Below are 13,969 nucleotides of genomic sequence, written 5' to 3'. Positions count from 1 at the left end.
TGTTCTGGAAATGAATCCTCCCTGACTGAGTGCCAGCACCCTGGATTTGGGTCTTACAACTGTAGTCACCATGAAGATGCTGGTGTGAATTGTTCAGGTAGGAAATCTTCTCTTTAAATTGCCTTAAAGTGTCTCTTACAAAGATGCACAAGTGAACATGCCCATTTTAAACTGAACTGCAATTGACATGTTTATGTCAATGTTCCTATTTAAATGTAAATGTAAGTGGTAAATGTTAGGCATTCATAAATTGCCTTCATCCAAAGCACTGTACTGCACTGTTCTCATTCACCCATTCAAACACACACACCAAGGTGATTGGCTGCAATGCGAGGTACCAACCAGCTTGTCAGGAGTATTCAGGGGTCAGGTGTCTTGCTCAGGGACACTTCGACATACCCGGGGCAGGTATTTAATATTAACTCTGTAAGTCAGGTTTATATTCAAGGTTGAGTGGTATCTTTGGCGAGAGGCCAAAGCATCAGCCAAATAACATGCAATGTAGTGTAGAGGTAGTAGTAATAATTCACTTTGATTTTCATGCTGTGTGGCTTGCAGAAATATTTCACTGAATGTCGACAGACATTAATGTCATTCCATGAATGAAAAATGTTGTTTTGCCATTCCTTTCTCAGTCATTGCTTCTTCACCCATGCCAGACACCGGCTCATCAATCCTGCCTATCTTGCCTTTATTGTAATAATTTAGGTATTAAGTAACATGCATAGGAAAGCGTTACTAGTGCAGTGGTAGTCCAGGCAGCAGCTGTACTGTAGGTCCCGACTGATGGCTTTAGTCTTCTGTGGACCAACCTTGCCAAACACACAAAGCTAATATATAATGAGAAATCATGGCAGAAATGCCCAGGGTGTAAAAAGCAAGCCCAATTTTTCTATGCTGAATTAAACTATGATCTTGTAGATACATTGATTGATTGTATATATCCAAAGCTGTCTTGGAATCATCTCACTGCCAACCTCAACTGCGATTGTGACTGACATGCACATTTTGCTGGTAGCCTAACCCACACATTACTACCTTTTTAAAATGGAAAACTTCTTTCACATGGCAAATTTGGTTGCGTAAATTGCAGATTTTGAGCTGACAAACGCATGTAAACCCATCAAACCCCATTTGCATGAACATAGCAAGCTTAAAATATTGAGCCAGCAAGCAAGATGCCGTGTTCCCTAAGGTAAAGAATATCAACACAATGCTTTCCATCCTTGTAGGCTAGATACTCTAATGTTGCAATTTAACTTGAGATTTTATGTTTGTCCCCAAAAATGTTACACAAGTCAATGTATTTGAAACAATTGTGTCATTATGTACAAGATAACAACACAATTGCTTCTCACTTGCTGATGGTAGCAAACTTTATTACTGTAACTAACATTATCAAGCAAACTACAGGAATTTTAATTGTATGGCTTATGCAACACTCATAGGCAATAAATGACAGAACTCATTGGTCTTCCCTGTTTGTTGTAGCCAGTGCCCAGACCCCGATCAGACTGGTAGATGGAGATAATGAGTGCTCTGGCAGAGTGGAGATCTACCATGTTGGCCAGTGGGGAACAGTGTGTGATTACTCCTGGAACCTGAACAACGCTGAGGTGGTGTGTAGACAGGCTGGCTGTGGCAGAGCTCTGGCTGCTGTCAGCAGTGTTTACTTTGGACAGGGCAGCGGGCCCATCTGGTTGGATAATTTGAGCTGTTCTGCAAGCGAATCCTCCCTGACACAGTGCCAGCTCCCTGGGTTTCAGTCTAACCTCTGTTCTCACCAAATAGATGTTGGTGTGATTTGCTCAGGTAGGAGATCTTCTCTCTAATATGCATTAAATTGACTGTTACAAAGATGAACAGTGTTAACCCTAACTGCAACTGACATGATTGTGTTAATGTTTCTGTTTATTGTATTACCTATCAGCCATTTTTATCAAAGTTTAGTGGTATCTTTGGCAGGAGGCAGTGTTAATTATCCACTATCCAGTAAAATCTTTGGCTTCAGTCAGTATCGAAGGCTCGCTCTCATCCATCCACACGTATATTAAGGGACATAGCATTTGTGATCATGGACTATGTTCTGACACTGTAGCGGGATAAATTAAACTGGCAGGCTGCCACCATTTAGTTAATAAATAGAGAACCCTGGGAATTTTTCCATCCATCCATCCATCGTCACCTGCGTATCCGGAGTCGGGCCGCGGTGGCAGTAGGCAAAGCCGGGTATTCCAGGCGTCCCTCTCCCCTGGGGGATCCTGAGGCGTTCCCAGGCCAGGAGAGATATATAATGTCTCCAGCGGGTTCTGTGTCTACCTCGGGGTCTCCACCCAGTTGGACGAGCCCAGAAAACCTCCAAAGGAAGGCGCCCAGGAGGCATCCTCATCAGATGCCCGAACCACCTCAATTGGCTCCTTTCGACGCGAAGGAGCAGCGGCTCTACTTCGAGCTCCCTCTGAATGTCCGAGCTCCTCACTCTATCTCTAAGGCTAAGCCCAGCCACCCTACGGACAAAGCTCATTTCGGCCACTTGTATACATAATCTCGTTCTTTCAGTCACTACCCAAAGCTTGTGACCATAGGTGAGGGTTGGGACGTAGATCGACCGGTAAATCGAGAACTTTGCCTTCCGGCTCAGCTCCCTCTTCACCACGACGGTCCGGTGCAACGCCCGCATTACTGCTGATGCTGCACTGATCCGCCAGTCGATCTCACGCTCCCTTCTACCCTCACTCGTGAACAAGACCCCAAGATACTTGAACTCCTTCACTTGGGGCAAAGACTCGTTCCCAACCCGGAAGGAGCAATCCACCGTTTTCCGGCAGAGAACCATGGCCTCGGACTTGGAGGTGCTGACTCTCAGCCCAGCCGCTTCACACTCGGCTGCAAACCGCTACAGTGCATGCTGAAGGTCACGATACGATGAAGCCAGCAGAACCAATTCATCCGCAAAAAGCAGAGATGCGATTCTGAGGTCACCAAACCGGACACTCTCCTCACCTCGGCTGTGCCTTGAGATCCTGTCCATGAATACCACAAACAGGACCAGTTACAAGGGGCAACCTTGGCGGAGTCCAACACCCACTGGAAACGTGCTTGACTTTGTACCGAGGATGCGGACACAGCTCTCACTTTGGTTATACAGGGACCAGATGGCTCGTAACAACGGCCCCACTACCCCATACTCCCGCAGTACACCCCTCAGGGTTCCCTGGGGGACACGGTCGAAAGCCTTCTCCAAGTCCACAAAGCATATGTGGACTGGATGGGCAAACTCCCATGACCCCGCCAGCAACCCTGCCAAAGTAAAGAGCTGGTCCACTGTTCCGCGACCAGGACGGAAGCCACAGTGCTCCTCCTGAATCCGAGGTTCGACCATCGGTTGGAGCCTCCTTTCCAGCACCCTAGACTAAGCTTTCCCAGGAAGGCTGAGGAGTGTGATACCCCGATTACTGGAGCACACCCTCCGGTCCATCTTCTTGAAAATGGGGACCGCCACCCTAGTCTGCCACTCTGCAGGTACTGTCCCCAACCTCCACTGAAAAGGCGTGTCAGCCAAGACAGCCCAACAATGTCCAGAGCCTTCAGCATCTCAGGGCGAATCTCATCCACACCTGGCGACTTGCCACTGAGGAGCTTTTTGACTACCTCAGCAACTTCCACCAGGGATATAGGTGCAGATTCCTCCGAGTCTTCGGGCTCTGCCTCTTCCACAGAGGACGTGTTATTCGGGTTCAGGAGCTCCTCGAAGTGCTCTTTCCATCGCCCGACAATATCCCCAGTCCGGGTCAGTAGTTCTCTGGGTCTGCCAGAACTTCTTCGAGGGCAACCGAAAGTCCCTCTCCATAGCCTCCCCGAACTCCTCCCATACCCAGGTTTTTGCTTCAGTGAATGCTGAAGCCACAGCCCTTCTGGCCACACGGTTCCTGTCTGCTGCTCCAGGGGACCCCCGGGCCAGCCAAGCCCAAAAGGCCTCCTTCTTAAGTTTGACGGCCTCCCTCACCACTGGTGTCCACCAGCGGGTTCTTGGGTTGCCGCCCCCAATTCCTCCCAATCACCCCCTTCCAGGTTTCTCTGTCATTGCCCACGTGAGCGTTGAAGTCGCTCAGTAGAACTATGGAGTCTCTGGATGGCACCCTTTCCAGGATGCTGCCCAGTGACTCCAAGAAGGCCGGATACTCTGAACTGCCGTTTGGTGCATAAGCACATATGACAGTCAGAGCTTTTCCCCCAGCGACACGTAGTCGAAGAGCGGCGACCCTCTCCTTCCCCGAGTGGAACTCCCAACACAGTGGCGTTCAGCTGGTGGCTTGTGAGTATCCCCACACCCGCCCAGCGCCTCTCACCTTGAGCAACTCCTGAAAAGAACAGAGTCCAGCCCCTCTCCAGGAGTTTGGTTCCGGAACCAGTACAGTGCGTGGAGGTGAGCACAACTATATCTAGTTGGTACCGCTCCGCCTCCCACACTAGCTCCGGTTCCATACCCACCAGAGAGGTGATGTTCCACGTCCCCAGAACCAGTCTGCGACACCGAGGATCAGCACGCCGAGATCCCCGCCTTTGCCTCCTGCCCGTTAGGCAAAGCACCCGACTGCGATGCCGACCCCTGCAGGTGGTGAGCCCACAGGGCGGCGACCCCACGTGACCAGTTCAGGCTGTGCTCAGCCGGGCCCCATGGGATAAGGCCCGGCCACCAGATGCTAGCCAACGAGCTCCCCTCCCAGGTCTCGCTCCAGAAGGGGGCCCCGGTTTCCCTTTTCCGGGCGAGGTAACTGGGTTATCGTGTGGCCGTATCATGGAGTCTTTGAATCGCTCTTAGTCTGGCCCCTCCCCCGGGACCAATTTGCCTTGGGAGACCCTACTGGGGGCTAACACTAGTGCCCCCGACAACATAGCTCCCAGGATCACCGGGACACACAAACCCCTCCATCACCTTAAGGTGGCGATTCCCTGGCGAATCCAGCCTTTAGCCTAAATGCCATCACAAACCAAGATAAATAATGAAATAGACAAAGTGAAATACTGGTGAAAACTGCTAGAAGGAACATCTTATTTAATTCTCTGTTTGACCTGTGTACAGTTAGACTACTAAAATTACAGTTTGGTAACTAGTTTTGTTCAGAATTTCTTTACTTATGAGTCTACATGTTCTGAATTCAGACACTAGATCAAGATGGTTGAAGGGCAATAAAGTATAAATATGAAGCCATTTCAGACAGCCTTTTCATTTATATAAATGTACATGAGGCTAATTTTGACCAGGCAAACCCGTTAAAAATCAACATGACTGGAGTCGGTCATGATGACATAATTCATTTCCAAACCAGCATTTACTCTAAATGCCATAGCAAAACCAGATAAATGAATGAATAACCAAAGTGAAATAAGAGTGAAAACTGCTAGAAGTGACACCTTATTTAATTGTCTGTTTCACCTGCGTACAGTTTGGCTACTAAAATCACAGTTTGGAAACTATAAAAAAAAAAAAAAACGTATTTAGTTATGAGGCATGTTGTCATTGGTCGCATTGTCTCCCCCTTTCTCTGAGAATGAATGAATATAGACAAAGAAACCTTTGCTTCAGAAAACCACAGGAGTTACTACTGTCAGGGCCAAATTAGTATGGGTAAATTACTCTGAATCGACACTACATTGTCCGGTCAGGACCACAAACCAGATCCACAGGCTTAAGTGCCTTAACCGAATGAACCATCCTGTAGCTAAAGAAAGTATTTTTTATAATTGCCCAAGAATATCAATCTTCGCATGACAGTTAAAAATGTGTTTCATACAGCGATCAGATTGGTGAATGGAAGTGATCAATGCTCTGGCAGAGTGGAGATCTACCATGTTGGCCAGTTGGGAACGGTGTGTGATAACTCCTGGAACATGAACGACGCTGAGGTGGTGTGTAGACAGGCTGGCTGTGGCAGAGCTCTGGATGCTCTCAGCAGTGCCCACTTTGGACAGGGCAGTGGGCCCGTCTGGTTGGGTGATGTGAGCTGTTCTGGAAACGAATCCTCCCTGACACAGTGCCAGCACCCTGGATTTGGGTCTTACAACTGTAGTCACCATGAAGATGTTGGTGTGAATTGCTCAGGTAGGAAATCTTCTCATTAAATTGCCTTAAAGTGCCTGTTACAAAGATGCACAAGTGAACCTGCCCAGTGTTAACCTGAACTGCAATTGACATGTTTATGTCAATGTTCCTATTTAAATGTAAATGTAAGTGGTAAATGTTAGGCATTTATAAAGCGTCTTCATCCAAAGCACTGTACAATTTATGCTTCTCATTCACCCATTCATACACACACACCAAGGTGATTGGTTGCAATGCGAGGTACCAACCAGCTTGTCAGGAGCATTCAGGGGTTAGGTGCCTTGCTCAGGGACACTTCGACATACCCAGGGCAGGTATTAATTATTAACTCTGGAAGTCAGGTTTATATTTCAGGTTGGTTGAGTGGTATCTTTGGCAAGAGGCCAAAGCATCAGCCAAACAACATGCAATGTAATGCAGAGGTAGTAGTAACAATTCACTTTGATTTTCATGCTGTGTGGCTTGCAGAAATATTCCACTGAATGTCGACAGACATGAATGTCATTGCATAAATGAAAAATGTTGTTTTGCCATTCCTTTCTCGGTCATTGCTTCTTCACCCCTGCCAGACTTCACCGGCTCATCAATCCTGCCTATCTTGCCTTTATTGTAATAATTTAGGTATTAAGTAACATGCATATGAAAGCGTTACTAGTGCAGTGGTAGTCCAGGCAGCAGCTGTACTGTAGGTCCCGACTGATGGCTTTGGTCTTCTGTGGACCAGCCTTGCCAAACACACAAAGCTAATATATAATGAGAAATCATGGCAGAAATGCCCAGGGTGTAAAAAGCAAGCCCAATTTTTCTATGCTGAATTAAACTATGATCTTGTAGATACATTGATTGATTGTATATATCCAAAGCTGTCTTGGAATCATCTTACTGCCTACCGCAACTGCAATTGTGACTGACATGCGCATTTTGCTGATAGCCTAACCCACACATTACTACCGTTTTAAAATGGAAAACTTCTTTCACATGGGAAATTTGGTTTCAGTTACGTAAATTGCCATGAGGCAGATTTTGAGCTGACAAACACATGTAAACCCATCATAACGACTGAACATAGACAGGCCATATGACTGTCACATTCTGATGACAAAATACAGCTTTTATTCTTCATGTCATCACAAAACCAGGAGAATTCATCAATCAAAAAAGTTAAATACAGATGAATAGTTACTAGAATAACCATTTAGTTAACTAGCTTAGTTTACGAGCTCATTAGTTATTAGGCTGCATGGCTCACCATAACATATTGCTCAAACAATTTGCATGAACGTAGCAAGCTTAAAATATTGAGCCAGCAAGCAAGATGCCGTGTTCCCTAAGGTAAAGAATATCAACATAACGCTTTCCATCCTTGTAGGCTAGATACTCTAATGTTGCAATTTAACTCGAGATTTTATGTTTGTCCCCAAAAACGTTACACAAGTCAATGTATTTGAAACAATTGTTTCTTTATGTACAAGATAACAACACAATTGCTTCTCACTTGCTGATGGAAGCAAACTTTATTACTGTAACTAACATTATCAAGCTAGCTACAGGAATTTTAATTTTATGGCTTGTGCAACACTCATAGGCAATAAATCACAGAACTCAATGGTCTTCCCTGTTTGTTGTAGCCAGTGCCCAGACCCCGATCAGACTGGTAGATGGAGATAATGAGTGCTCTGGCAGAGTGGAGATCTACCATGCTGCCCAGTGGGGAACGGTGTGTGATTTCTCCTGGAACCTGAAGAACGCTGAGGTGGCGTGTAGACAGGCTGGCTGTGGCAGAGCTCTGGCTGCTCTCAGCCGTGTCCACTTTGGAGAAGGCAGCGGGCCCATCTGGTTGGATAATGTGGGCTGTTCTGGAAACGAATCCTCCCTGACACAGTGCCAGCGCCCTGGGTTTCGGTCTAACCGCTGTTTTCACGAATTCGATGTTGGTGTGATTTGCTCAGGTAGGAAATCTTCTCTTTAATATGCCTTAAATTTACTGTTACAAAGATGAACAGTGTTAACCCTAACTGCAACTGACATGATTGTGTTAATGTTTCTGTTTATTGTATTACCTATCAGCCATTTTTATCAAAGTTTAGTGGTATCTTTGGCAGGAGGCAGTGTTAATTGTCCACTATCCAGTAAAATCTTTTGCTTCAGTCAGTAGCGAAGGCTTGCTCTCATCCATGCACACGTATAGTAAGGGACAGAGCATTTTTGATCATGGAGTATGTTCTGACACTGTAGCGGGACAAATTAAACTGGCAGGCTGCCACCGTTTAGTTAATAAATAGAGAACCCAGGGATTTGTTTGTTATTTAAAAAAATATTTGAACGTTTGAATTTTTTCAAAAGGGATTTTTCACATGGCACACAAGACCTCACTTGATGGCACACAAGTTGAGAAACCCTGTCCTCAAATTTAAATTTCTGAATTCAGACACCAGATCAAGATGGCTTTAGGCCAATAGAATATAAATAGGAAGCCATATCAGGTTTTGACCAGGCAAACCCATTTAACATCAACATGATCATGAAAAAACTATTAATTTCCAATCCAGCCTTGATTCTAAATGTCATCACGAACCGAGATAAATTATTAAATAGGCAAAGTGAAATACTGGTGAAAACTGCTTGAAGTAACATCTTATTTAATTCTCTGTTTGACCTGTGTACAGTTAGGCTACTAAAATGAACTAGTTAACTAGTTTTGTTAAGAATTTCTTTACTTATGAGTCTACATGTTCTGAATTCAGACACTAGATCAAGATGGTTGAAGACCAATATAGTATGAATAGGAAGCCATTTCAGACAGCCTTTTCATTCATATAAATGTCCACGAGGCTAATTTTGACCAGGCAAACCCGTTAAACATCAGCATGACTGGAGAGTCGGTCATGATGACATAATTCATTTCCAAACCAGCATTTACTCTAAATGCCATAGCAAAACCAGATAAATGAAAGAATAACCAAAGTGAAATAAGAGTGAAAACTGCTAGAAGTGACACCTTATTTAATTATCTGTTTCACCTGTGTACAGTTAGGCAACTAAAATCACAGTTTGGAAACTTTAAAAAAAAATTTTTATTTCATGTTGTCATTGGTCGCATTGTCTCCCCCTTTCTCTGAGAATGAATAAATATAGACAAAGAAACCTTTGCTTCAGAAAAAATGTCAAACCACAGGATTTACTACTGTCAGGGCCGGGGAGTCATTGACATGCAAATTCATAAAACGGTATGGGTAAATTACTCTGAATGGACACTACATTGTCTGGTCAGGACCACAAACCAGATCCACAGCCTTAAGCGCCTAAACCGAATGAACCATCCTGTAGCTTAAGAAAGTATTTTAAATAATTTCCCAAGAAGATCTATCTTTTCATGACAGTTAAAAATGTGTTTCATATAGCGATCAGATTGGTGAATGGAAGTGATCAATGCTCTGGCAGAGTGGAGATCTACCATGTTGGCCAGTGGGGAACGGTGTGTGATAACTCCTGGAACATGAACAACGCTGAGGTGGTGTGCAGACAGGCTGGCTGTGGCAGAGCTCTGGATGCTCTCAGCAGTGCCCACTTTGGACAGGGCAGTGGGCCCATCTGGTTGGGTGATGTGAGCTGTTCTGGAAACGAATCCTCCCTGACACAGTGCCAGCACCCTGGATTTGGGTCTTACAACTGTAGTCACCATGAAGATGTTGGTGTGAATTGCTCAGGTAGGACATCTTCTCATTAAATTGCCTTAAAGTGCCTGTTACAAAGATGCACAAGTGAACATGCCCAGTGTTAACCTGAACTGTAATTGACATGTTTATGTTAATGTTCCTATTTATTTACTGTAAGCCAGTCTTATTATCAAAGGTTAGCTGTATCTTTGGTGGGAAGCAGTATTAATTATCCACAATCCCGTAAAATATTTGGCTATAGTCAATATTGAAAGCTTAAGCTCATCTTGTTTGCACAATTAGGAAGGGATGGTGCAATAGCATCCTCCACCTTCATGAGAAGTGCTGTTTTGCCATTCCTTTCTTGGTCCATACTTATCCGTCTATGCCAGACATCAATTTTTCCCAATCATGCCTTTAATGTAATAATTTAGGGATTAAGTAGCATGCATATAAAAATAGATGAAAACAAAATGACATTAGTTTTTTCATGATATCTTGATGGTAGTCAAGTCCAGGCAGTAGCTGTCGATCCCAACTTTTGTCTCGTGTCTTCTGTGGACCAGCTGATGGAAATGGTAAAATAAGCTTGACTAATTTTTCAGGTATAGCCTTCTTGGAATGAACTGTCAGCCTATTGATAGAATAAACTATGATCTTGTTGACAATTTGATTGATATAATATATTCAAGGCTATCTTGGCTATCTCACTGCCAACCTCAAATGCTATTTTGACTGGTAGCATAACTCACACATTGCTACCTTTTTTACATTTAAAACTTATTTCACATGGGAAACTTGGATTCAGTTATGTAAAGTACAATACGGCTGATTTTGAACTGACAAACCGATTTAAATCCATCAAAATGACTGAAAAGAGACAGGACATATGACTGGTAAATTCTGATGACGTGATACGATTTCAATCAAGCCTTCATTCTTTATGTCATCCTGAAAACAGAAGAATTCATGAATATCCAAAGTGAAATGCTGCAGATCGATACTAAAATAACATTTTACTTATCTAGCTTCATATTGAAGCTCAATAGTTATTAGGCTACATGGCTTGCCGTTGTAGTACATCGGTCATACTGGCTGCATAAACATAGCAGGTTGAAACAATTGAGCCAGCAAGCTAGTTTCTGTGATCCCTCCGGTAAATAATATCAACACAATACTTTTCATCCTTGTAGTCTACATACTCTAATGTTGCAACTTAACTCGAGATGTTATGTCTGTCCCCAAAAACGTAACACAGGTCAATGTATTCAAAACAATGGTATAATTATTCTCCAGATAACAATACAATTTCTGCTCACTTGCTGATGTTAGCATACTTATAATTATATATCTGTATGGTAACATTTTTAAGCAAGCAACAGGTGCTTAAATTTGATGGCTTGTGTTACACTCATTGAAAATAAATCACAGGACTTCCCTGTTTGTTGTAGGAAATCTCCAGACCCAAATCAGACTGGTAAATGGAGATAATGAGTGCTCTGGCAGAGTGGAGATCTACCATGTTGGCCAGTGGGGAACGGTGTGTGATAACTCCTGGAACATGAATGACGCTGAAGTCGTGTGTAGACAGGCTGGCTGTGGCAGAGCTCTGGCTGCTGTCAGCAGTGCCCACTTTGGACAGGGCAGTGGGCTCATGTGGTTGAATAATGTGACCTGCTCTGGAAACGAATCCTCCCTGACTCAGTGCCAGCACCCTGGATTTGGGTCTAACTTCTGTTCTCACTATGAAGATGTTGGTGTGATTTGCTCAGGTAGGAGATCTCCTCTTTAATATGTCTTAAATTGTCTCATAAAAAGATGACCAATTGAACAAACTGAGTGTTAAGCTTAACTGCAATTGAAAGGTTTATGCTGCTGCTGTTCATATTCATGAACAGTAAGCATGTTTTTTTTTAATCGATGTTGAGTGGTATCTTTGGCCAGTGGCAGTATGAATTATCATGCATCTTGTAAAATATTTGGCTACAGCCAGTATTGAAAGCTTGCTCTCATCTGCTGCACAAGTTTAGAAAGGGATGGTGCAATAGCTTTCATTGTACAATTTAGTGAATTCATGGGAAACACTGGGATTTGTTGTTATTAACCCTTGTGTTGTCTTAAGGGACAAACATGACCCATCACAATGTTTAACAGCAGAGAAAACCCCCTAAATTATAATTTTTCAACTTGAAATTTGATGACAAAACAGAAAATCAATTAAGCTGCTTTATTTTAGGGGTTCAGTGAAGACGGGTACTTTTAGACCCTTTGGAAATGAGGAGTAGACAGAATGTTAAGACTACACAAGGGTTAACAAAAATCATTTGAACTGTTAAATTTAAAAAAATAGATTTTTCACATGGCATACCAGACCTCACCTGATGGCACACCAGTCGGGAAACCCTGCCCTAAAATCCCTGCAAATTTTGATTTCTGAATTCAGACACTCGATCAAGATCTTTAGTTCTTTAGTTATGAGGCATGTTGTCATTGGTCGCATTGTCTCCCCCTTTCTCTGAGAATGAAAAAATATAGACAAAGAAACCTTTGCTTCAGAAAAAATTAGAAACCACAGGATTTTCTACTGTCAGGGCGAGGGAGTCATTGAAATGCAAATTCATCAAACGGTACGGGTAAATTACTCTGAATGGATACTACATTGTCCGGTCAGGACCAAAACCCAGATCCACAGCCTTAAGCGCCTAAACCGAATGAACCATCCAGTTGCTAAAGAAAGTATTTTAAATAATTTCCCAAGAATATCAATCTTTTCATGACAGTTAAAAATGTGTTTCATATAGCGATCAGATTGGTGAATGGAAGTGATCAATGCTCTGGCAGAGTGGAGATCTCCCATGTTGGCCAGTGGGGAACAGTGTGTGATAACTCCTGGAACATGAACGACGCTGAGGTGGTGTGTAGACAGGCTGGCTGTGGCAGAGCTCTGGCTGCTCTCAGCAGTGCCCACTTTGGACAGGGCAGTGAGCCCATCTGGTTGGGTGATGTGAGCTGTTCTGGAAACGAATCCTCCCTGACACAGTGCCAGCACCCTGGATTTGGGTCTTATAACTGTAGTCACCATGAAGATGTTGGTGTGAATTGCTCAGGTAGGAAATCTTCTCTTTAAATTGCCTTACATTGTCTCTTAAAAAGATGCACAATTGAACATTCTCAGTGTTAACCTGAACTGTAATTGACATGTTTATGTTAATGTTCCTATTTATTTACTGTAAGCCAGTCTTATTATCAAAGGTTAGCTACAGTCAATATTGAAAGCTTAAGCTCATCTTGTGTGCACATTTCGGAAGGGATGGTGCAATAGCATCCTCCACCTTCATGAAAAGTGCTGTTTTGCCATTCCTTTCTTTGTCCATACTTCTCTGTCTATGCCAGACATCAATTTTTCCAATCTTGCCTTTAATGTAATAATTTAGGGATTAAGTAGCATGTTTATAAATATAGATGAAAACAAACTAACATTAGTTTTTTAATGATATCTTGATGGTAGTCAAGTCCAGGCAGTAGCTGTAGATCCCAACTTTTGTCTCGCGTTTTCTGTGGACCAGGGTCGCCAAACACAAAGCTAATACATAATCAGAAATGATAAAAAAGCTTGACTCATTTTTCAGGTATTGCCTTCTTGGAATGTCACTGTCAGCCTATTGACAGAATAAACTATGATCTTGTAGACACATTGATTGATTTAATATATTCAAGGCTGTCTTGGAATCATCTCACTGCCTACCTCAAATGCAATTTTGACTGACATGCACATTTTGCTGGTAGCATAACCCGCATATTACTTCCTTTTTTACATTTAAAACCTATTTCACATAGGAAACTTGGATTCAGTTATATAAAGTGCAATACGGCTGATTTTGAACTGACAAACCCATTTAAATCCATCAAAATGACTGAAAAGAGACAGGCCATATGACTGGTAAATTCTGATGACATGAAAAGGTTTCAATCGAGCTCATTACATATTGAGCTATATGGCTCGCTGTTGTAGTATATTGGTCATATTGGCTGAATGAACATAGCAGGCTTAAACAATTGAGCCAGAAAGCTAGTTTCTGTGATCCCTTCGGTAAATAATATCAACACAATACTTTTCATACTTGTAGTCTATATACTCTAATGTTGCAACTTAACTCAAGATGTTATGTCTGTCCCCAAAAACATTACACATGACAATGTTTTTGAAACT

General features: G+C 43.1%; 1 protein-coding gene across 1 annotated transcript; it reads left to right on the top strand.

Annotated features, from left to right (window-relative positions):
• The first annotated feature begins 70 nt into the window (after window positions 1-70).
• LOC133126682 (deleted in malignant brain tumors 1 protein-like) lies at window positions 71-12,465 on the top strand. The gene is made up of 7 exons (XM_061239020.1): window positions 71-82; window positions 1,683-1,812; window positions 5,798-6,103; window positions 7,732-8,052; window positions 9,505-9,810; window positions 11,211-11,531; window positions 12,431-12,465. Exons 1-7 carry the CDS (start codon window positions 71-73, stop codon window positions 12,463-12,465), a joined length of 1,431 nt encoding a protein of 476 aa, XP_061095004.1.
• Window positions 12,466-13,969: the final 1,504 nt, after the last annotated feature.

Source organism: Conger conger, chromosome 4 (genome assembly GCF_963514075.1).
Source record: "Conger conger chromosome 4, fConCon1.1, whole genome shotgun sequence".
NCBI lineage: Eukaryota > Metazoa > Chordata > Actinopteri > Anguilliformes > Congridae > Conger > Conger conger.
The sequence above is the reverse complement of the archived record's forward strand: the minus strand, read 5'-3'. Positions and strand labels throughout refer to the sequence as shown.

Bases quoted from the DNA above. Each gene is read 5' to 3' on its own strand.
- LOC133126682 (XM_061239020.1), top strand. The intron at 1,813-5,797 runs GTAGGAGATCTT...TGTTTCATACAG, and splicing joins TGTTGGTGTGATTTGCTCAG to CGATCAGATTGGTGAATGGA. The intron at 8,053-9,504 runs GTAGGAAATCTT...TGTTTCATATAG, and splicing joins TGTTGGTGTGATTTGCTCAG to CGATCAGATTGGTGAATGGA.